Source organism: Rhamphochromis longiceps, linkage group LG7 (assembly GCF_057381845.1).
Source record: "Rhamphochromis longiceps isolate RC_006_pf linkage group LG7, R_longiceps_female_GT1.1, whole genome shotgun sequence".
Lineage (NCBI taxonomy): Eukaryota > Metazoa > Chordata > Actinopteri > Cichliformes > Cichlidae > Rhamphochromis > Rhamphochromis longiceps.
Window position 1 is genome coordinate 16,988,185 of NC_140563.1, and position 25,478 is coordinate 17,013,662.

General features: G+C 42.7%; 1 protein-coding gene across 2 annotated transcripts in view; it reads right to left on the reverse strand.

Annotated features, from left to right (window-relative positions):
* Window positions 1-24,638, reverse strand: part of LOC146665111 (cyclin-dependent kinase 17-like) — a 35,307-nt gene extending 10,669 nt beyond the window's left edge. The window contains exons 1-5 of one of the 2 annotated variants that reach the window (XM_085412577.1): window positions 24,318-24,638; window positions 11,994-12,142; window positions 5,302-5,469; window positions 4,473-4,606; window positions 451-576 (exon numbers count right to left, since the gene is read on the reverse strand). In XM_085412577.1, coding sequence (XP_085268703.1) covers window positions 451-576; window positions 4,473-4,606; window positions 5,302-5,469; window positions 11,994-12,111 — 546 coding nt within the window. In that variant the 5' untranslated portion in view covers window positions 12,112-12,142; window positions 24,318-24,638. The remainder of the gene's footprint in view (window positions 1-450; window positions 577-4,472; window positions 4,607-5,301; window positions 5,470-11,993; window positions 12,143-24,317) is intronic. The other variant, XM_085412578.1, reaches the window with a different exon arrangement.
* Window positions 24,639-25,478: the final 840 nt, after the last annotated feature.

Consider the following 25,478-nt stretch of genomic DNA (forward strand, 5'->3'; position numbering starts at 1 on the left):
AGGTGGGGCCAGGTTTCACAATGAACACACCCGAAACTCTGGCTGATTGGGACCCACGCCCAGTTTCCCACCTTGGCTCAGGCGATTAGAGGATCATCAGGGGGTCCTTTTGTCCCTCTGTGGGGGGAAACTCCCACTAGGTTTATATCTGGGACTCTCCACCATTTGACCTTAGAACTGAAGAAGCTTCTCGGATGAGAGGCGAAACGTCTTCAAGCAACTTAAAGAAGTCCAGACGCTTCTCTTTGCAAGCTCCTTTGACTATATTAGCCAATGATGTGACCCCTGCAAGTCCAGCTTCAAGGTGAAGGACATGTGCAATAGGCCGACTTCCTGTTTACAGTATCACTCTGCACTTGTCTCCTCTCTGACAACTTGTAATTGTCTCCCGTGTGTTTTCAGCACCTTCTCTCTTACTTCTTCCCCTCTAATCCCTCTTGTTCTTCTCACCAGTGATGCTCTGCGGGAGCGTCGGCTCAGCGGCTGGTCGAAGGGTGGGCTGCTCATTTGAAACTTCTCCAGGTAACCGTCAGGTATCCGGATGTCAGCTGGCAGGGACAAACGTTTGTTCAGGTCCTACACAAAAACAAGAAAACTCAATTAAAAAAAAAAAAAAAATCGGTATATCAACCTGAATGAATAAACAAACAAACCCTTAGCAAACAACATAATCTCTGAATAAATACCTCTGATTGGATACAAAATGGCAGAAACCCAAAGTAAACAAGCAGAATCTGTGGGTGTACTTTAGGCCTCACCGGTTAACAGAGAAGCCAGTGTGGTACGTGCGTGTGCAGCCACACAGTGACAGTTTTAGACTTGTGTTCATGGTAAAGGCCGTATGTGGAGCCCTTAAGAGTTCAGGGTAAGTCTTTTTAAAGAAGTAAAACAAGCACAGAAAGCATGATTCTAATGATTCTTTATATAAAAATCCCTCAAACACACATAATACAATCAAACAGTTAAAATCTAACACCTGGATTCTTCCCATCATGCATTTCCTCTATTTGTTAGATTACTATTAATCCCACGTTTCTCTCTGTAAATCTACTTCCACTCCCTCTGAGGTAACACCGGACACCCCACTGCTTCCTCCCTCCATCTTAGCCAACACGCACAGAAGCAAAACGCAACCTCAACCTTTTTCAAATTTCAACACAAGTTCAGAGACAAGCTCATAAACCCGTAAACTGAAATTGACCGACTTCTAGAAGGATCGGTGACTTTCAGCCTTTGCGTTAAACGGTGACTGTGAGTCAGCTTTCTGCTCTGTGGTTGTTAACAGCAAACACATTTAGCCATGTGATCAGCTTCCAGGAAGTGTAGTCTTCATTAAAACTTGGAGCAAGTTGACATCCTGGTGCAGATTCGGCATCTCTATTGTTTTGTGTGCGTACAAACTAAATACAAACTCATAAAAACATTAATTTCAAGACAATAAAGAGGTTTGCTTATTGTTTTAGCTTTAACTGTTCACAAAAACATTTTTAAGTAAAGACACCACAGCTCTGGATTCTCAAAAAGAGAAAACAAAAGCACTCTGCACATATCAACATAACAGGAACTCTGCTTGTCTTTATTTGTTTAAGAATATACATTAGATTTCGCTCTGCTGCTCTGTGGTTTCAGTGTGCAGGGCCAGGATTGGTGGCTTGTCCTCAGAGTAAGTGATGCCGTCCATCACCTGACCTTTGCAACCCCTCCACCCCCCTCCAGTTTGTCCAATCAACTCGTCCTAATCTGTTACAACAGGGGCCCATCTGGACCGTATTACAGTAATCCTCGTGATGTAATCCCAAAATGGCACTGCTTCCACTGCAGTCCGAGGAGAACAATCTGCTACCTGACCAGCCCAAAGGGACGTCCTCGCTCCTCCTCCTATTTTTTCTGCTCTGCCGTCCCTTCTCCAAGTGTCACAGTGGCACAGAGGGGACAAAGAACAAGGCCGCACACTGATTTCACTGTTGGATCACTTCATCAACAACAAGCCTGCAGTCAATCACTCTGTTCATTCAAACAGTACACTGGATTTGCTGGGCTGACAGAAGCTGCAAGTAGAACTGTGAGCGTGTCCAAAAAACTAAAAACTTTATCTGGCTGTGAAACAGTCACAGGAAGTGTGAGGTGTGCTGCTTGCAGACACGCTCAAAAAAGCAGCAAGAGGTGATGTATCATCTCTCTGTGTGGGCAGCCTCAAATGCAGCTTAACTAAACCTCAAGCATTTTTTTCCCCTCTACTCGTGCAGGTTTGCATGCTTGGTTTGTCTGTGCAGATGCTGCTATCTGCTTGTAAACTCCCACAGGGGTTGCAATCAAAGCAACCAATAAACAGAAGGAGGGAAGTGTGTGTTGTTCAATCAGAACTTTTCCTTCCACCCAGCAGCTAGTGTGGAAACATGTGGTTCAGTGGCATCAACTTTACCTATAAAAACACAAGACTATAAGGAAGCCCTTTTCCTTACAGTTTCTTTTTTTCCTCTCCTTTGACTCCTTTTATGTAAAACTGGAAAGTCTTTCTTTGCATTTTATATTATATTTTGTATTAACACAAAGAAAAATAAGTCTCTGAAAAAGAGAAAGACAGAAGGTGAAAAAGTGTCTAAAACAGTGATGCAGAAAAAGGAAATGAAAACTATGGATGGATATGAATCTATTTTCCTGTCATGCTTTTTTTTATATAATTTGAGTTGAGAATGGCGATGTTATGAAGTAACTCCTGCCACAGTTCAGGGGGAAAGTGGGCGGCTCGTTGCATTACTTTATGTCAGCTGCACGGCCTGAAGTCCTATTGGTAGAGCTTACGTTGGGCTAAAGGGACCAATTATTGGTTTTGGGAGGGATCGGGTCAGATATTGATTGAAACAGTAAAATGACATGTTACCTCTGCTTATATGTAAAGAATAAAACTTTAAACAGCTGTTTGACAAACTTCTCTATGATGATGATGACAATCCGTCACCATTTCCTTGCAGATATGAATTAATACAGATATCTGCGGATCACTGGAATAAATGAGTTTTGCAAAGTTTGATGTAGTAGTAGCGTGCTTGAGTCAAAGTAACATTTGTTTCTCAGTAAAAGTAAATCTACAATAAGTTAAACTGGACTAATAAAAACATACATAACAAGTTGTTTTTTATTTAAAGCAGACTTAATGCGCCCATCTTTGGCTCCACAGCTATATTCTTTGCCTCTGCTAGACCAGTTTTGAATGTTTAATAAGGCAAGGCGACTCTTTACCCATTGAAAGCCTACCAGGACTAACACTTCACCGTCTTTTCTGAACTGAGCTCTTTGCGTCATATTTCAGGCCTGCTGTTAGAACAAAATTACAAAAAGGTGTGCATCAGAAGGTAGTGAGGCTGGCCTCGGCCTATCCAGCTACCCTATAAAAACTTGGAACCTTTTCAAATGGTTCATGGTTATTGAGTACAGAAGTCTTAAGTACAGAAGAGGTTGTCAAATGTTGTCTCTATGTGGGGAAGAGATAAGGCTAACTTTCTTCTGATTGGCTGCACCTAGCAAATAGATTGTTTGACCAACAGGTGGGTAGGGCACCTCCATGTGACATCATAATGATCCATGAGAACACAAAACAGGGGGTGCAAACACAAACACACATTTGTGTTTATTATTTGTTGTTGTTGCACAGGTACTCTGTGTCCATCTCTGTAATTTACAGTATGTGAAACAATCAGATTCATGCCACAGATTCTTCTTGTTGGCTTTGAACATACAGCTTTAATAAAGGAAACTATTTTGGAATCATGTTCATGTAGGAACAAAAATATAAATCAATGAAATAGAAAAGAATTACTGTTGTTAATATGTGCAGAAATAAACGCCCTGGATCCAAAAAAATACTTGTGGGAAAATGGAATGCCTTTTAGATAAAAGCAATTACAGTGAGATGTCTTCTGTAATGTGTTGAGATTATGTAACCACCGGAGAAACGCAATCGAACTGCCCATGTCTGGCTCTGTGTGTTTGAGAAAGAGGAAGTAAATCAGAGGGGGTTTTGGGTGGGTGGATGTGCTGACGAATAAAAGATTCTTTAAAGTAGATTTCAAAACCAACTTGAGAGGAACATTACATGAAATCAGTCTGAACATTATGTGTGCGCTGCTCACATTGCAACAGGAGCCGAGGATTTGTGCATTTGTGCAGTGTGTGTATATGACACACTGCACAAATACACCCACGCCGAGTTACAGCACGGAGCTCACATTCGCGTCTTACAGATAGGTCTATTGTCATTTATCAGTGAAGTCATCGCAGCGCACGCTTATTAACAAAGTGGAATTTGAACCATCACACCGGGTGAGGAGATGTGTGGCAACACAGTCAATCGTCCCACTGAGTTAAGTGTAGGCCCTGCAGTGACTCACACTACAATATATCCACACTTTGCAAAGCAGAGAGGCTACACGAGGACAACGACGGAGCTCTGAAAACACAGAGCCAAATCTCACCTCCGCAGAGATGCGTCTGTTCCCTCTGTTCCTCAGACAAACACCCGTGGGCGACTGCACCTCATCAGAGGAAGTCCCGGATGCCTGGTCGCTCTCTCCGTCTGACCCCATCTTCAGGTTCTCGTGGACGATATCTGGAGATGAGCGAAGAGAAAAGTTTACAGAGAGCACGGGGGGTTGACAAATGGAGCAGGTCTGTAAAAACAGGGCAGGGTGCAACACCAGATAATGACTTCAACAGGAAAGAAAAACACTCTCTCGGACACTTTTATGACTCCCTCTTTTCTTATCAAGCTACTGGCTGTATCAGACAGACGATATACAAGAGGTAAATATTCTTAATGAGTTTGACTTAGATTTTATTTCAGTGCCACAGGCTTTATGAGACAAAGCCATACATCACGGAGTAATTTACCCACGCCTGAGAAAACTCTGCTCTCATTCATACACTATTGCAGCATTTTCATTCCCTCCAGGGGTTTTATTCATATTTTGAATTTGTATCTGGGCTGAAAATCCAAGTTGACAGCAAACTTGGTTTTCAGAGTCGTTATTTTTAGTTATATTTCTTTGCAAAAAGGACAAAAATGCGGCCACAAAAGCGGATAAATTGAAGTGCATCTTTGCATAAAGCAATGATTTCTTTGAGCACATGCGTGATACAGTTCCCTCAACAGAAATGGGTATGACAAGGAATTTAGGCCCAGCAGCAGCTCAACACCTTCCACGTATGGTCACAAAAGAAATCGTTGGCTATTTCTTCATTTCAAGCCAGAAATATAAAAGTCAAATATTAAATTTGACAGCAGGCAGGTTAGGCGTGACTCACCAAGGCGACTACCATTGCGAGGCATGACCATGAGAGAGCCTAGTCCACCTCCGATGACGCTCTGAGGCCGTCTGAGCGGTGGCTTTTTAAAAGAGCCTGTGTACTGGTGAAGAAATGAGTGGACACTGTGGGCTGATGGAGGACGGCCGTTCCTCACAATGGGCTCTGCTGGAGAAGAAAGAGTTTGTTGTGTTTTTTTGATGATGACAGGACACACAGTATACAAGCACATATCAACAGATGAGAACAAAATACAAAAACCCCAAAACAAAACATTGTAGTCATGGCGCTGAAAGAAAGTGGTATTAATGTGAACAAGACTCATCATGGCCAATATGTGATTAATGCACTTCAAAGCAATCCAATGATAAATTCATCCTGAGGTACTCTGACAATCTTATGTGTCGGATGATTTATCTTGCTGATTGCGTCACTACATAACAGCCAGTTCTTATAAAAACTGGGTGGCGGATGGGTTGTTTTCCCCTTTCTAAATGTTATTAAGCTCAAAATTTGCATTATGGGGATCACGACTACTTACTAACAGCTAGATACTGACACAGAGGAGGCACTACCCATCTGCTAGACGGCACCTCTGCTTATTCAAGTCCCTGAATCTTACCCACCAACAGCGTTTTGTGGCATTTAAGTCTTTTTGAGTGGTATTATCTAACAAATATCAGAACACGCTGGATGCTACAGACCATCCAAGAAGTCTACTTTAGTTTTGGTGATGTGCCTCGCTAAGCTATAACACTTGTATTACCAACTAACTTAGCACTTTACCGCTCTCATACTCCTGGTTCTAACAAAAAGAAGACAGTGGCATTATTGAGGGAAGGTCAAGGCTTCAAATTTGGAATTAACCAAGGGGCAACCTCCAGAGATTAAAAATGAAACCCCCCAAAATGACAAAAACTGCAGTTCCTCTAAGTGCCACTTGAGGCTCCCTCCAAAAGGACATAGTTTTGGTCAATTTGATTACATTTACAGAAAAAAAATGATAGTTTCAACTTTCATAACAACTCCAGGTTTTATAACTCATCCACCTGGATAACTGAGCATGGCTGCACTGACTGAGGCAGCTGGAGCCACTCAGAGTCTGGTAAGCATCCTCTTCTGTCAGTTATTAAACTGGGCCTCTTCACTGTGTGTGTGTGTGTGTGTGTGTGTGTGTGTGTGTGTGTGTGTGTGTGTGTGTGTGTGTGTGTGTGTGTGTGTGTGTGTGTGTGTGTGTGTGTGCGTGTTTCCTGCCTTCTGTAGCATTTTAATAGACTGACTGATATTACGGCTTGCTGAGTGGTGCAGACCATTCCAGGTATTTGTGCTTATTGTGACTTCTGTTACTTTATTAGTGCGTTCTTAGCACTTATTTTGTGTCTCTGTGCTGCAGCAGTACAATTCAAGCATACAGCTTGTTAACCAGCCTTGCTACCAATAGTTGATAAATTAGTAGTCCACCCTTTGATTCATCAAAGTAACTTCTAAATCAGAAAGAAATTCTACATGACCGCAGCCAAAACCTTTTATATTAAGGCCTCAAAATGTGCCTCTTTGATACTTTCCTTATAATTACCAAACCACTTGGTGTCACCTTCCATCTTTTATATACACACTGTATTGTTAGGCTTTGTATCAAGGTGACCAATAAAAATGAAACTGCTGGGTTGATATACATTAGGTTCTACACTGTAAATTAACAAATTTCTCACTAAAAAAACAAAACAACCCCCCCCCCCAAAAAACAAAACAAAACAAAAAACAGTGAATTAAATTGAACCTTAATCTGTTTTGATATTTGAGTATCACATCTAGGCAGCACGGTGGCACGGTGGTTAGCACTGTTGCCGCACAGCAAGAAGGTCCTGAGTTCAATTCCAACATCAGGCCGGGGTCTTTCTGTGTGGAGTTTGCATGTTCTCCCCGTGTTTGCGTGGGTTCTCTCCGGGTACTCCGGCTTCCTCCCACCGTCCAAAGACATGCAGCTTGTGGGGATAGGTTAATTGGATAATCCAAATTGTCACTAGGTGTGAATGTGCGAATGAATGTGAGTGCGAATGGTTGTCTGTCCCTGTGTGTTGGCCCTGCGACAGACTGGCGACCTGTCCAGGGTGTACCCCGCCTCTCGCCCTATGACAGCTGGGATAGGCTCCAGCACCCCCCCGCGACCCTGAAAAGGATAAGCGGAAGCGAATGGATGGATGGATGGAGTATCACATCTTCCCAATGAACTTCGGGTTACCTAATTGTACACATAGCCAGGAGAACAGCAATGTTTTCTTAATCAGTGTAACCCCTGTACTGTAAATAATCAAAAGTGTATGAAAGTCTGTAAACAAATGCCTGACAGTCTAAGGCAGGGGTGGGGAATTCGGGGGCCGGTGTCCTGCAGGTTTTAGATGTGTCCTTGATCCAACACAGCTGATTTAAATGGCTAAATAACCTCCTCAATATGTCCTGAAGTTCTCCAGAGGCCTGGTAATGAACTGATCATTTTATTCAGGTGTGTTGACCCAGGGTGAGATCTAAAACCTGCAGGACACTGGCCCTTGAGGCCTGGATTCCCTAACCCTGGTCTAAGGTGTGTGAGTTTGGCTTGTGGAAAGGATCTACCACTGACAATGAACAGCTTTTGTCCAAAAGCACGACTAGAGCTGACAGAGTTGAATGATTTAATATCTGGAAGATCTAGCACCCAGCAAAACACCAAATATGACAATGAGGAGAAAAGAACACCCAGGAGAAGATGAGCAGAAGTCAAAACTCAGACAGAGGCCCATGTATGCAAAAAGAGCAGACAGGACAAGGACAAGACATAAGTCAACAGTTACAGAGGAGATAATTACTTCCCAAGAATAATGATTATTGATTAGATAGATTGGTTTATGTCCCTGCAAAAACAAACAAACAAACAAAAAACAACTGTCAGGCAGAAAAGTGTTTGTATGTGTTTAGGACCTGTAATGCAAGGGCTTGGGTTTTACAGTCCACCGCTGTTTGTCATGACCTTGTTTGATAAAGCCATTAACATCATCAGCCTTTGAACACAGAGTGGATTACCTGGTTTATCAAGAGTAGATCAATTTTGTTTAAAAAAACAAACAAACAAAAAAAACAGAAACAAAACCCACACAAAAGCAAGTTAATAGTAGGCAAAGTTTTCGTGTATAGAGAAAATTTAGGGAACTAACCAAAGTGCTTTTAGCTAGAGTCAAACGCTCATTGCTAATTTGAGGTGGGTAATGGTCCAGTAAAGTCACACCAAACAAATGGTTGTATTACGGGTATGTACTCCTGCACGCTCTATCCGTGCTGCACTCTCTCCTACAACAAATTGTTGAGCGTTTATAGACAAGAACGCATCTGAAAACATGGTTAGACCAAAGGAGGGATTCTCCTCTCCAGCACCTGGGAAGGTCTAGGAATACTGCAGAGAATAAGGAGTTGAGGAATTTCATCCTGGCAACAGGACATTGAACCAGATCTTTACCTTCTTGAGGTGTGGGGGAGTTTCCCCAATGTTAAAGTGTTTTATTGACCCACAAAAGGGGCTTGAGGAGGACGGAGTATTGAACTCACTGTTCAACCACAGTGGCAGCTCGTTTCACATAAATCAGACCTGTTTCCAGTCAGACTGCCAGAGCATCCCTTTGTCACCAAATGTGCTCATAATTTTTATGGATTTAATTTTTAGACACAATCATAGGTGGAGGGTTCTGTGGTCAGAGGATCTCATCTTGCTTTTTGATGTGGTTCTGTTAGCTTCACCAAAAGACGACTGCCATCTCGCACTGGGTCGGTTTATAACTGAGTCTGAAGCAGCTGGCATGAGCACCTCCAAGTCTGAGGACAGTTTTCAGTCATAAATGGCGGACTGAACACTTGGGGTCTTGTTCATGAGTGAGGGAAGGAGGGAATGGCAAATGGAGATCGCCGGACTGGTGCAGCATCTTCTTCAGTGTTGTTGATGCTGTACTGGTCTGTACAGCAACCGCAACACTAAAGAGAAATGTGCACGTAACAGCAAAGCTGTCGATTTACCCGTCAGTCTACGTTACTAGTCTCACCTATGGTCACAAACTCTGGGAAGTGACGGAAAGAATACGACTGCAGAAACAAGTGTTGGAATCAGCTCTCCCCAAATGATGATCGGCCTCTTCCTTAACCTGCCAATATACCCTCTGCAATGGTCACATCGCTCACTGCCACGCCGTCATCACACATATGCAGCCATTTATACCCGGCATTACAGCGCAAGAACTCGCTGCAGTATTCTCCTAAAGGTGTCGCCACCAGGATAATATTGCATCATAAGCGCTGATAAGGAGAAGTCAAAACTAACAAATTTGTAATTTGTGTGTGTGGGGGGTATTTTACATTTTGACAGATTTTCCTGATTACAGCTGAGTGAGATTGCTAATGATTCTATTCAACAGTTTCTGAATTACTTTTTAACTGGTCACAACCTCCACATACTTTCTGAGTTATACATGTCTACTTTTTTAAAAGTACCCCCTCTTAAAGTCCCACTCTGGCCAGGAATAACAGCGTAGTCATTACCAGCCTGCATATCATCACCACCAGCCTCAACAATATTAGCTCACCAGTTGTCTGGTTTCCAGTTTCCAGATCCAACAGATTCTCAGTGAATTTTTCTGACGTAAATCCCCATTGCCAAAATTAAGCTTACAAGATTCAAGCTGCCTTTTCGAGACCGATTCAGACTGCTGTGGGTGTTCAGGTCTCGTTGGGCTATAAAAACAGATTTTACTACGCCAACACAGTCGCTGAAAATTCGGAAAATGGCATGTTACATATGTATTACAACCATGATTATCTTTCTTTTTTGTTGTTGTTGGGGGTTTTTGGCACATCATGACAGACTGACATCATATATGTGATTTAGCAGGCATGTATTATCCCGGCCCTTATACCACCTCTCCCTTATCGCTGGGCAGCTGCTGCTGCTGCTGGCCTCAGTTATGAGCGTTACATAATCAGATCAGGACCACAACGCTTTCCCCAATCAGAGTTCAGATCAAATCTCATCTGGCTACTCCATTCTGTCTCCTCTCTACCCTACTTGCTGTTACACAGGCTGCTAAAATCCCCCACACGCAAGCAGGCACACACAGGAGCACACACACACACACACACACACATCATAGTTCTCTGTCCCCACTCAACAAGCACAGAACACTCTGGCCAAACTTGGTGTTAGTCGCTGCACAAAAAGCTCTTTACAAAGTCTAGTTAGTTCTCAGAAGGCGATGGGGGGAGGGGAGGGGCTTCGTGGGAGCTTAGACGATCTGATTGATTGAAAAGGGAAAAAGGGGGGAGAAAGGGTGGAGGGGTGCTGAAAAGAGAAGAAGAGGAGCAAAAAGATAAAAAGAAAAAAAAGTGGGGGGCAGCAAATGGATCAAGATGCTTCGCTGGTTTCACCAAGTCATCCAAGTTGCCGTGGCAATGTCATGGAAACTCTAAAATGTTTCCAGACCATGAGCACCCTGGCAACAACTTGCTAGCACACCGAGACGTGCTCCCTGGCTTGCTTGCTCCGTGCAGATTTTGTAAATATCAGAAGAGATAGGCGGCTGTGCCAAGGCTTTTATTTGACGTCTAGAAGGCCACAACCTTCAGCAGGATGGAGATGAATGGTAAATAAATAAATACAGTGTCTGCCAGCAAGAACGGAGTGTCTTTACAGTAAAAAATAAACTGACAGATTGAGCACAACAATCAATACAGAGCTGGGAAGTGGAAGAAGTCATTCCTGTGAAATTCACATTTATTGTCTGAACAGTCAGTATTAAAGGAGCAGTTCCCCCTAAAATCAAATTTGCATAAGGGGTGGTTGTAATATGCAAGAATTGTGGATTTGTGGACTTTTTTGAGTAAATGGGCTCTTTTTGGCAGTTTAGGTAGTTTATATTTACAAGAAGGCAGATATGCCTACCTTTTTTTTTTTTAAACAGCTTTTGTAATCAAAAATATGATCTGAACGCAGTGTTGTGCCAAACACATTTGGCTTTTCCAAGATGAGTTATTTAAATTCTATATAGGCTCCTCTTGTTCATGTGACTCTTATCTTATGTTTTTAATTCAGTTATTAAATTACAGGTCTTATATGATTATATGAGTAGACATCCCTACAATTCATTTCAAATCTGAGCAACTTCCACCAACCAGTACCAGCCCCTTTAAAAACTGGCATTTAGAGTCTTGAATGGACATAAAACTTATTCGACAGGTTCGTTGTAGCGAGCAAATTCAGAAAGAAAAGGAAGAAAAGGACCTCAATCATCAGTGTAACATCTTTTTGCTAACGCCAAGCTGAAGCTAAAGATTACACTTTGAGCAGTTTAAACTTTCAGATTCTGGGTCAGCAATAGATAAAAATGTGGATTTGGATTTAGATGAAAGTGCCAAACAAATTAAGTCCATTAAAATTCAGCCACTAAATCCCATTTCAGACACGGAATTCATTATATAAATGTGCTGGAAATTCTGCATGGCAATCTGGTGTTTGAAATAAATCACATCAAACAGACTTTACAGACATTTTGACATTTTGTACATAAATCTTAAGCTGGGTTCCTCCACTTGAATCGCTTTATTTATAAAGTTGTGACAAGCTGTGCTGGTAGTGGCAGTATACTTGATAGACGCGATTTAAGAGTTTTAGGCCTCACCGCTGTCCTTCAGGCCGTTCTCCTCGATCGTTATCTGCTCGGCCAGCTCTGACAGGGACTCGTCGATGGTGTGACTGCCTCGAAGAGTCTGAGAGAGACGTCGCCGGAACCTTTTCATCTTCTCCACAGAGCTCTCAGGAAGGGGAGGCCTGAAGAAGACAAACCAAACAAAAATGTATACACATTACAGGTGTTACCCACTTACTGCAAGAATAAGGAGAGCTACAGCTCGTTTCAACCACAGAGGAACAAGATCAATATCGCTGAGCTGTTTATCTAAGCTTCGTGGAAATGCAATGTAAACTGCCTGTAATTACAATTAAAACAAAACAAAAAAACGTCTGGCTGCCATCATGCTTCACAATCCCACATTCAGAAAGAAAATGTCACTAGTTCACCAGGAATCTGACTGGGCGAACAATGAAACGCACTAATCAACAGACGTTAATTATGACTCAGCTCACACTGCATTCCTCCTCCTGGGAAAGCATGACAAGTCGGTGAGAGATTCTTACGGCCGAGTTTAGAATACAGGCCCTGGCACACAGGACTGTAAAAGCAAATCCTAAACCGGGGGGATTAGCGGCTGAATGGCACAGGGCTAGCCTGGGCCGCATCGAGTCCACATCACACATTCCAGACACATTTATTGTGTGCGCGAGAGCGACTGATTGTGAGAGCCTGTACGTGTGAGCGAGAGGGAGAAATGCAGCGAGACAATTTATGGGAGGAAATGAAAAAAAGATTTCAAATCAAGACAGGCAATATTTGAGACTGATTGGCTGGAGGAGATACCAAACAAGCCTCTCCCTGTGACTTCAATGCAGATATCATGACTCCACTACGTCTGCAGATCAGGACATGTGTGTGTCTGTGATGCTGATGAGTAGAGCCAGACAAGAAAACACATGAGCGCAAACCCTGAGGGCTCGCCTGACTGGCAACTACTCCCTATTGACATCCTTTGTCTTGAAATACAACTAATAACCCATATTCTGTCCAGGGACGCAACTTACTCACTTACCCAGAGCCAAACAGTAGAAAGTAGTCTTTGGAGGACAAAGTGGACTAACATGGCTAAAAACCATAATTGACCTTTAAATGATGATGACTCATCAGTGAGGGACCATGATTCGGACTCGTATGAAGACTTTTGCTTTGTTTTTGTGCACAAAACAAAAGAGGATACAGTTGTTGCAAAGAAGGCATGCAGCTGAAAACTAAGTGTAATAGGAAATCCACCTACAGAGACGGGAAAAAACTGTGAAAAATGACTAACATTATAATGTGAAAGCCCAAGACGATGCCTAAGAATTGCTCATTTTGTGCAAAAAAAGAAAATAGAAAAGAAAAAAAACTGTAACAATGTGAAATGAAGAAAAGAGGAAATCCTTTCATTTGAGATGCGGGGAGGAAAGAAACTGGAAAAACTGGCAGATCAGGTTGCAAATCAATAATCAACAAGACAACAACAGGTGACAACAGCAGTGTTTGTGTGTTATCCACATAAAAAGAGCAAAAATCTGTCTGTGCACATCTTTTGCTGCTCTGTTCTTTCCTCTGATCTGCTAATAGCTGCCCCTCTGTTATCTTGGTTCTGCTACAGGTGTCTTCCTCTTATAAAAGAGTTGCTCCTTTTCAACATTGCCAAGTGCTCATTTCAGATGTTTGGGGTTTTCTCTCCAATGTCTTTACTTTCAAAAAGCAGCTCGAGATAGTTTCTGCAAACTGGAGCTAGATAAACAAAACTGAAACTGAACAGCTCAACATCTCCAAGTCGAGTGAAACAGCAGCTGGTTTTAAAAAGTGATTACACACAGAGGGTTACAGGCTCTTAAAGGGGATCCATTTATCTTTTTTTAGCGTCACATTGTTGGTCTTGTTCTGCAAGATAGTAGCTTTAGTTTACATGATTTGCAGTTCCTTAAATCAGCCTTCTTAAGCTTCCTCTAGACAGGAAAGATTTCACAGCGTCCAGGAAACCATAGATCATAGAAAGTAAATGACGCTGAGCAATTTCAAGCAACTAAAGTTTTTTCAAATTTGAGGTGAGCAACTAGAAACGGAGGTCATAAGATCTGCTAGCATCCATCAGTTTTAAAGTGATAAGCAGCTTTATTTTTATCCAACATTCCTCTAATTGGCAGAAGACATGACCAGCATATATCCACTTTCACTGACATGTTACAGTATAATTTAAGATTAAAGTATCTCCATGTTAGATCACGGTTCTATTACTATTATTAATATCAACAGTATTCTTGGTAAGTGCACCTTTATATAGGTTCACAGTGGTTGGCTCTTGTGTCAGGATGTTGTTAAAAATAACGAAAAACAAAACATAAACATTACATTTGGTACGGGGTTATACAGTCAATTGCCTGATTTGCTCCAAGGTTAAACGTAATGTCAGAGTGAAGCTCTGGAGAGTCTGACAGAGCGTTTGAAACAAACTGTCACAACAGGTGAGGAAATGCACGTCATTATTACATAACCTCTCCTACCTCAAAGTTAAAGACCAGCACAGAAGCAGCGTGACTGCAAACAACATCCTACCAGGAGCAATTTTATTTAAACTGAAAAGCTTAGCAAATAGCAAAGTTGCAAAGACACAGCTTCTCTTTAATGTCACTGAATGTAACCACAAAGCCCCGCCCAACTGTTTTAACAGTCTATTATGATCACTCGATGGTTAACACAAATTGTTGCATGTCACGGTGCATTCTGTCAGACAATTTGACGTGTAAACCCTTTGAAACCCACAGCAGGCGATGTGTCCGTTCAATGATTAGAGGCATGTGAAAAAACGCATATCATATGAAATTAAGGCTGGCACATAAATGTACCAGTCTTAAACCAAGCATTGAGAACAGTGTGAACCCTGAGCTTTTGACTCACAATGGACTACATCGCACTAATGTGTGATATTCATATTCACAACAATATTTAATTAACAACTCGATGTCAGTGTCCACAAAAAAGCTGAATATTTTAGAGCTCATCAGTGCAGACTTGGATAAAGAAAGCTGGCTGTTTTACCCAAATATGACACGCACTGTGGATGTTTTTATGAAATTATTTTGCGCAGCTTTTCTCGTACATATATGATTACTCCCAATTAAAATGCTAAGCAAGAAGCATTGTAATTAATCCAGGAATCAAGATGAGAGAAAGCACGTCAGATCTGCTGTCATAAGAGCTGCACGTCACTCAGTTCAGCCTCATAGCACATCAGCTCCAACACGGTCAGCCAGCAGTCTGTCATCTCCGGAACAGCTCACTGCGTTACCCTGAGTTACACACACCCTTCGTGCTAGACGGGAAACAAAAAAAATTGCACTCGTAACTCTAATAAAAAGGCCTATTTATCCGTCACAGCTGAAGCATGAGATAAGAAGTGAATTACTCATCGGCGAAAGTCCAAAGAAAATTTACAGCATGTTTTAATCAATTACTTAATCAACAAACAATAATATCAACACAATCAAGATTCTTTAGCGAGTAATGAAACGATTCAGCTGTTTAATCAAGCAGAAATGTGAAATATTTTCTTGCTCAAGCTTCTTTATCACTGCAAATTAAAAAGGGGAGTTGAAAGGGCTTACACAAGTCTTACAGTGGAAGATAATAAACAAATGAAGTCAGCTCAGGCTTCAGACTGCTCTAAAGGCTTTTTTTGTAGTCTTGGTTCAATGATGTCAGGGAGAGTGGTATGGGCAGCCAATCAGAACAAGTTTGTCTTAAAGGGAGGTCCGCCTTAAAGAACAGGCGCTAAATCAGCTTGTTTCAGTTAATGGATGAACTGATGAGACAGTATAAGATGAATAAAGATGATTCTGCCATGTGAAAAGCTACTCTGGTAGAGTCCAAGAACAAAATTATGGAGCTGAAAATATGTTCGCCTTTAAATACCGTCTTTGTCTGAAAAACAAGAAAAAACAAAAAAACTACTTTGGGTTCTCTGAACTTCTCAATCACCAAGCAGAAAAAAACATAATTCACAGATTATTCAATAACAACAATAACCACAATCTTTTCAGACCTAATTCTGATATTACTCTAGACAGCCAAAATCCTTTGTTGTGATTACAATCACTGCGATAAGCTCAAATCAGGATTATGTGGCACCAAGTTGGGATAAACTGACAGGCCTCTCACTTTTGGCTTTTGTAGTTGATCTGTCCTCAGTTCCACGGTAATATCCACAATCCGCTCTTAATTTATGAATGTGCTGAATATGAGAGGGATTGGAAGAAGCACATCTCTTAAACGACAAAACCTGCTACTTAGCAGACTATGGATACAAATCACCTTCTGAGGGGTTTGAGTACAAAGTAAATGGCAGCAATAGAATAAAGACGAAGAGGGAGGAGAAGAGGGAAGACTGTCTGCTGCGCACCAGTATCCGCTGGCACATGCTCCTGCTCTGGGATCGAGAGTGGAGCTTTGGACATGATCCCTGGTCTGAGCCTGATCCCTGCTCCCCTAAGTAGGCCGGTCTGAGGTCGCTGCTCTCGATCTGCTGAGAGGTGGCCAGGGAGGAGGAGGGGGACGGGGGGAGGAGGCGGCTGCAAGGGTGGTAGGGGGGTGTGGAACAGAGGGGTGTGCGCTCTGTGCTGATTTGGGCTTTGTTGCCACGGCAACCCCCGCTGCTTTTTCCATGTTGAAAATGCAGAGCACCGCAGGAGACTGCTGCATGCTGATTTTCCGATCCCTCTCCCCACACTCCCCCACCCCATCCAAATATCCTACCATAATGTGCCTGAGATGTTACAGACTCTTGACATCTTCACATGTGTGCGAGGCTGTGTCTTTGTAGAGGGGGAGAAGAGAGAGTGGGACATTAGATGCTGCAGTGGTGCGACAATACCATTCGCCGCATATGGATTCAGTCCTTTGCGGTCGTAGCTGTGCTGATCATCATGAGCCACTTACAAAGGTAGGAGCCAGAGTTCCTGCTGTGATAACCCACCAACCCCTACATCAGCAACGCAAGGCAAGCACTTCACACGAAACCATTACACACACCATGCAGCCACCAACCCTGCCATACGATGACGGCTGTCTGGGCCACAGACACAAACAGGAAACTCCAGGTCACAAACCCTACCTGACCCCTACGGGGTTCAGTAAACCAGCTAAGGTCAATGCCTTGAGGAGCTCGGGGGCCGCCCCCGAGAAAACACCCACCTCTCTTCCCTGGCAGCCTTCCTCACAAAAGACGACAGAGAACAAGCGTGACTGCTGGCATGATTCACGGGTGAGCTCAGCCCTGGTTTTCTAAAGAGCAGCCTTTTCTCAACCTGGCCAAGACAATGAGGACATGAGTGAAGGAGTTGGCTCCATTATGTGGGTCTTACATAAAGGTTGCATTGTACACAGTAAAAAGTGGGCTTTTTCTAGTGATGCGGGATGTAGTGGGGTGGTGCGTGGTGTCGAGCTGAGGAGCACTGAGCATGGCAACCAGGCAGGCGTGCTACCCCCCCCCCCCCCCACACACACACACACACACACACACACACACACACACACACAGCAGGTGAAGCTTTAAAGCTAAAATGTGTTTGAAATTGGCAAAATGTGTCATCGAATTTGCCTTTTTTACATCATACATCAGGCACACACACATCATCTCCTCCCCTCACCTTGCTTTCACACTTGTCCCACATTGTCACCTACGTGTCCAAAGAGCTGAGATGGGCTGACAGACGGACAGGTCAGGTTGGAACAAGAGACCAGGCCACAGATCTTATAAGATTCAACGCTGCTGCTGTGGTTAAAGCAGCCTGAGTGACAGGCGTGCTCCTCTTTAAGCTGCTTCTGTGAGCCAACACTGCCAGAAATCAGGCATTGGATAACTAACTTCAATCCTGCATGTCGGTGCATCACGTTTCGATACTAGCGCGGGAATTATTTCATTACTCATCTTTTCCGATACAGTCACGGCTCAAAGATGTGGGCGACGCCACTTTAACAGATGTGCAGACAGGTGTGTTTCAGGTTGCTCTTAAAGACACCTGTTCAGACTCTGTTTAAGCTTGTCCAATAAAGTGACGTCACGGTTGTTAGTCAAGCTGATAATAACTCAATGAAATTACTGTAGGTGCTATAAAAGTTTTGAAAAAGACAAAGATGACAACCAAATAAAGGTGAGGCCGAAATGACACTTTATTCTTGCCATCAATCTTCTTCTTGCAAGTATGCATATTTAGCCAAGATGAGCTACTTTGGAAAAAGAAACAACCATGTAAAATTATCTTTTAGATTTTAAACGTCATTTACGTGGCATACTAAAATAAACATGAGTGTGAACCGCAGCTACCCCTCTCCGTTTGTGTTTAATTTAACAAGAAATTTTTTTGTACATGAGCAAAAATAAAACAAACAACCACAAACACCACCAGTGTAAACCGCTTTAGAATTACTATAAATATTAAATTGCCATGACTGCATTAAGCCGATGAAATTGAGCCCAACATTGTGTTCAACTGCTGTTTGTCGCTCTGCTCTCTGTTTCACCTCTGCTCGGATATTCCCTGGGTTAATGGAGTGACACGCACGGCCCCAATTCCGTTCCACCACAACCCTCCCACTCCACGATGAGTGTTACTCCATATGGAGTCACACTTGCAGCTGCTGAAGAGTCTCTTAACTAAGCGGTTAGTGTAGAAATACTTTCACCTTTGCCTCTCTCCTACAGAAACAAGAACATGTAACTGCCGTCTTCTGGGATTTATATTGCTGTGAAGGAGATCATCACTTATTGGAAAAAAGCATCTATTTCATTTAAATTTTGTTCAATTTTTAACTACACTTTCCACTTTGTTCTTTACTGAGACAGTCCTGAAACAATCACAGTACCGGGAATCCTTTAACGCCCCCATACTTGACATAAAACCGGTGCTTCACCTTCGCAGAAAGCAGTTAATGAGCCTGATGTAATGCAGATTCTGTGTTAGAGGGATTAAAACCCACCTACACTTAATGCTAGTTGGTGAAGAGCAGCTTAATGTGGCGGGCCCTCCACGCAAATACACAAACAGTGAGTAAAGTGTTTACGGGGCAGGTGTAGAGGACGGATTGGATTCGGGCCATGATGAAACAGAGGAAAGTATTAACTACCCCGCAAATGCAATATAAGTTACGCAACAACAAAAAAAACCATAATAAAAAAAAGACAAAAAACCTTTTTGTCTTTTGCTAAAGAGCCAACATCCAGATCCAGACACACGAGCGACTAAAAGGCTGAACAGAGACGCTTGGAATAAAAACCATGCACCAATCCTGCTGCTGTAAAAAAAAGAAGAAGAAGAAAACGACAAAATATTTTAAATAAAATCACAACAAAAACTGGCCTTATTACGCGTACATCATGGGAATAACTCTGAAATTAAGCATGCGATTTGAATAAAACCGGTGCTTACTAAGCAGCTTTCACAGCGGACATGATAACAGTTTGTGAATGGGATGAAAAGACAGCATGTAATGTGACAGATAAGCCTTGGGGACCCAGCTTGGTTCAAAGCAGGGCACTGAGATCATAAGATTATGATTTTATCTGGCAGGCAGCAGACTAGCATCATTTCCATTGTAATAAAAGATGACCAAATAAAAACAAAAAAGAGAATATTTTTTCCCCTAACAAGTGGAAAATCCCTGGAGGAGACACAGATCCCTTCTGAGGTTGTACGTACACAATCAAAACACGTGGCAACCCCTTGTGAATGATGTCCCGGTTAACACTGTCCACAAGTCTGCTTGGATCCCATAAATTTTGTGTGGAAAGTATAATCAACGCTTTACAATGCACCAACTATAAATGCGCCCCAGGCGGCGAACTTAAGAACGCCTACTCGGCCATCGGGTCTCCAGCTGTCTGTGTCCGCATCGGAGTATAATTTAATCTAAAGGGAGCAGCAGAAAGAAGCTTCTTCTACTTACACAAACAGTAAAACTGCACAGGTAATCGCAGTACATGTTGTACTTGAGTCAAATTATGAAACTAAAAATTTACTGAACGCTTTAGACACATCAATACCTTTTGTTCGTACGTGGTTATTACCCACTTCTGTTCATAATGGAGTGGGCTCATCTGATCTGAGGCTGACTCAAGTCACCTGTTGTCTTTTTGTTGGCAGGCATTAGCATCAGAGAGAGTGACAGTCAGCCTCCCCCTCACTGCCCATCTGTACTCATCCACCTCCTGAAAGCCTTTCATGGCTATTAAAAGAGAGCTGGCTACTATCTAATTAAGCCCAGACAGCAGGATGGGGTTATCACAATATTAGTTTTTATATATAATCAGTCTTATCTGGGAAGATAAAAAAGCTCAACGTGATTTGATTACGTTTTTACACTTGGTGTTTGAGAGTGAGACAAAGTGACAACATTAGAAAGCTGCTCAGGTACGAAAGAAAAGGAAACGATCACAGCTAGAAGGTGAGAGCGTCCATATGCTAAACCTGGTTTTACCAGACCCCTAACCCACATGCTGATATGACCTTTGAAAGCTTAGCAAAAATGTAATTTTTCTGTCCCTGGCATTAAATGGTGCAGTGAAGCTATGATATATCCCATGGTACCGATTCTCAGGGGTGATCACGGTGCAAAACTGTGTTTTTTGCCTTTAGCTTGTGACATTTGGAGTTGATCTGGATGCAGCAGAGTTCAATTGTGTTTTTCAGTCCTGAAACCCTGATGTACTTCCAAAACCTCAAACACAAAAAATATTTACAGTATGGAGGTAAAATTTTGTGAGACTCACTGACTTTTCATGGAAGGACCCATATCAAAATGCAAACACAAACTCTCAGCTAGAAGTCTTTCTAGTAATTTCATGCAGCCCACATACCAGAAATTGTTGTGTATTAGAGCAGCCGAGCAAAACTTGGCAGTAGTTTGAGGCAGTATACCTTTTTCAACTAATTATTTTCTGCTAGTGTTGAAGCTGTATTGTAGTTTCATAATTTGCAAACCATTACGAAGCACTGATAAATTCTCATTAACCTCCTAAGACCCGAACTCTTCCACTGCATGCATTTTTAATTTCTCTTTGATATTTGGACATATTGGGGCCCGATGAATGTAAAAACAAAGAATTACCAGATTCTTTTTTTTTGCCTTATTTTTGTTTTTAAGAAAAATGAGAGCCACATATGAGCATATTCATTTAAAATTTTGATAGAACAGTATCAGCATAATGTCCTCGTAAGTGGATATCAGGCCCTTGTAGAGCAAAATTCTGTATTTTGGTCTAAATAACCCAAAATGTGATGTCCACATAAGTGGACGCCTGGTCCTAGGAGGTTAAAGGGAAACAAATTTGCCTCAAATGAATCAGAGGATAACCAATCTAGTAGCATGTCATCCGTAGTGCCAGACATTATGTAAACTTTTGGTAACACTTTAAAATACGGCCCACATCTAAGGCTACGTTCACACTGCAGGCGAAAGTGCATCAAATCCGATTTTTTTGACCCTATGCGACCCATATCCGATCATGGTATGACAGTGTGAACGGCACAAATCCGATATTTTCAAATCCGATCTGGGTCACTTTCGTATGTGGTACTGAATCCGATACATATCCGATGTCTCAGAAAGCGACTGCTGTGTGAACGGTCAAGTCGCATTAAATCCGTCTTTTAAAAACCAACAGCAGCATTTTCACTTGGATTTCTGTTAAAGAGCCGTCACAACTTTCCGTGAACACAAGCATCTCAAATATGCAACGCTTCTGCAGCAGTACTTTGAATGAACATGTGTGCTTCCAAATAAAGAGAAAACAAGTGTTTAAACAGCTCCTGGAAGTTCTGCTAAGAATGATAGGGAGAAAAAAAAAGGGGGGGGGGCAATATTTGTCCCTCACCTGTTTCAGACATGAATGCTACAGATGATGACCCAGATATGTGCTGTAAGGTATTACTGATATAGCTCACACAGGTTCTCAGCCAACTGGCTCCAAGCTGGACAAGGAGGAGGAGGGGAGAGGGGTCTTTAGCATTGACAGGCACTTCCAGATTCAGACACAGACAGAGAATGAGGGTGTGGAAGTGGTCAAACTCGAAAGGATCAGCATTTGTCTTCTGGGGCTGCATGCCTGCGCCGCAGCTCTTATGTTAACGCATCGGAGAAAAGAAGTAAAGTTTGTATTCGTGGCTATCTATAGACAGGAGCGGTGCCCTCAGCTGCTACCCAGAGAGCAGTGACACATTAACCTTCAGCCAGCTGCCTTGACCTGCTGCTTCAACCTGAGCTCACACACACACAGAGAAGATCGGTAAGAACGACTTCTTCCATCAGTCAAAACACTGAATAGATACGAAAATAATTTCTCTCAAAAAGTCAGTGAATTTCGGTTTAAATTGACTTTAAGCATTGACTTGATGCCCTGAAGGCATGAAAACCCATGCATTCAAGTCCTCGCTCTCTCTCACACACCCACCCATTCACATACTGGAGCATCATCTGATCTGCACTGGGACTCAAGGGATCAGCACCGAGTGGCTACAGCTGTTTCACAGCGGATCACGTTACCCTGCCGCCACCATCCCCACGGCCCTCACCAAGGGAACGACCCCACTTCAAGCCAACCCTCGGGCACACTGTCCTCCAGCAGCTCCCTGACCTCCTGCGGGCACCGAACCCGAAGCAGACACACTTTCGAAAGGTCCTCAGGGACACCCGTGGCTCGAGGAAGCTCAGCAGCTTGAGTCTGTCAAAGTGAAACCTGCTTACAGGAAACTGAGAAAGTGGCAGCCATCAGTAAACACTGTAAACGGTGTGGAATATCACTGTTTTTGTGTTGTTTGTTTTTTGCAGGGTATTACTAAAATCAGTCAGAAGTGACCTCAATCATCATTTTTTTGTCCCGGAAGTTTGTGGCCACATGTTTTTGGCTGCTCAATATTGAAGCGTGCCAAGCCTGAAAGTAAAACAGGCATTGCTTTTCTAAAACTGTGCTGAATAAAGTTCCATTTTGAAAGCAGCGGCTCCTCATGTTAATCTAAAACTGAAACAGTGAGCTGTTTCAGCTACTGAAACACGAAATGCACAACATTTACTGGCAAAGGTGCTAAAAAACAATAACGAGAATATTTTTCAGATATTTCTATATACACTTCTACAAATTAAACTAATTTTAGGTGCTGAGCATACCCATGGATTTAAAAAATAACTGCCTTTTATTGAGTTATTATTTGTTTTCCAGAGTCAATCTGACATAAACTTGAGTGTTAGACATCAGTTTGATTGACTTTTTACATAAAAGTTGGTATATTCCCATAAGCACCCGTGATAGGTCTGTTAGTAAAGTGACTATTATTATCTAAGTTCCGTCTGAAATGCTTTAAACTCCATTGCATTTGCAAAAAGCTTAATTAGAGTCAATCCCCCGGATTTCTCTTACTTCCAGCAGAAATAAGCCCGCAGTGAGGTTGGTTTTGCAGGACTGATGCATTAACTTTGACTATACAGAGTTAGCATGTACTCTCAGTCAGCACACTCTCCGTAAGGTTGGTGAAACTTGGGTGCTTTCACACAGAAATCAACGTGCCTTAGGGGGTGTTTTGCTGTAACAATGCTGTCTCCCTGTAAAACAATTATTCTCTGCTACACAATGACAATCGGGTAAACTCCCCATAGAAACCCACTGGAAGCTCAATTTCAGGGTGAGATCCCTAAAAAACAAACTGCAGTGGTGTTTCTCCAACCATTTTCCGTGCAAGCTCCTGTCTGCTGCTGTCTTGGCCTTCACACAAAAACAGCTGAAACGGCTTAAAGCTGTCAGTAATGGCTGTCAGTGAGCTCAGAGACTAGTACGGTCTGTGCCCTGCTTCAGGTAGTTTGAGAGGGTGGGGGGCGTGGAGCAGAAAGACTGGGCATCTCTGAAATGTGGGGCAGTGACTGTGCAAGACGATACAAGCACAGCAGCCAGTCAATCCTCCTGTTTTTTACAACCCCAGCCTCACACAGTTCGCTGACGAGCAACTGCTCTTGGTGGTATTTGACAACAAAGCTGACACTTGATATTTAACCAGCAGCTCTCTGTGGCAGCGAGGATAAATTATAACCCTCTCTAGAGGTAGTTTAGTCGTTATTCGTCCAGCTCGGAGCTCCTCTCGCTGTTTGTCTTAGTTAAAGGTGGCCATTCGCCGGTGAATGGGGCAGGCTGAAGTGCTCACACACAACAAACGCTGCATTCAAACTGCGGCTGTGAAGTAAACATTGCTACGTTGTTCAGGCTGTGTGCGCCTCTAACTTGCTCTAACTGCGTGGTTTAGTTCACAGAAACTAGTCCCACAGCGAAAATGTGCGGACTCTCACCAGAAACGATTCGCGTTGGTCCGACCGGAGTCCCCGACCTCGGAGCTTCTTCTCAGGCCGGATGCCGTCTCTCCCTCCGAGTGTGAAAAAAGAAAGCACCGACTGCTTCTTCTTCTTTGTGGTTTCGGTGAGGTCGTAGATACTTTCTGCTCCGCAGTGTCGCTTATATCCGCGGGGCTGTCGCGTCCAGCGGCATGGCTTGTTTACGGGCTTCAAAGTTTCTCTCCCGGTAGAAAATAGGAAGTGCTGTCGTTGGGTTTTCAGTCGAGGAGAGCGTAAGCAGTGCGGGGGACGACGGCGATTACTAGTTGATCTGAGTGTGTCCTCTGCCAGCTGACGCTGCCTGCCTGCCACCACACTGCCGTGCTGTCGAGGTGTCAGCGGGGAAACAGCGACACTCGATGGTTGTGCACAGGAGAGACCGAAAGGCGGCCAGTGCAGAGCTACAGCGGCCCCTAGTGGAGAATGTTTGTATAGCAGGCTACCTAAAGTAAGGGGATGTCAAACACAAGGCCCGGGAGTCACGGATCGGCCCGAGAAAGAACCCAATCAGATCCACTGGACAGCTTTGGAAAAGGGCGTAATTCCTACTGATAAAGACCTTCGCCACTGCCATTCATAAAACATAATTGTAATTAAGCAATAGATAAGCAATAACAACTAAAGTTCAAAAAGTTCCTGTTTGTTCACTATCTATTGTAGAATTTATATTTTTTTTATAAAAGGTCCATGGGGAGGAAGGGACATTTTCTGAGCAGTGAGCTACCAGAAGTTTATCTGTTATTATTTATTTTTCCTGACATATTTACTGCATTTACTACAGCAGCATTTCTGTATTGTACAAGGGGAAAACCAGATTTACTCATTTAATTGCACTTTTTTATTATAATCAGTTGGATTAAATATGTTAAACATCTTTACCCTGACAAAAAAAGGAGTTTTGCTTGTTCTGCATACTTAAAATCAAAGTGAGCTGTATGTAGCCCATATTGTAAAATGAGTTTTAAATCCCTGACCTAATCCATTAAAGATGCTTATTTCAAATTTGTTTATATAAAAATAATGGAAAAACTCAATCATAGATGTACTGCTGCAGGAATAAACCAGATCCTGCAAATTAAATGTGGAACAAAGAGTGAAAGGAGTTTAATAAATATATTT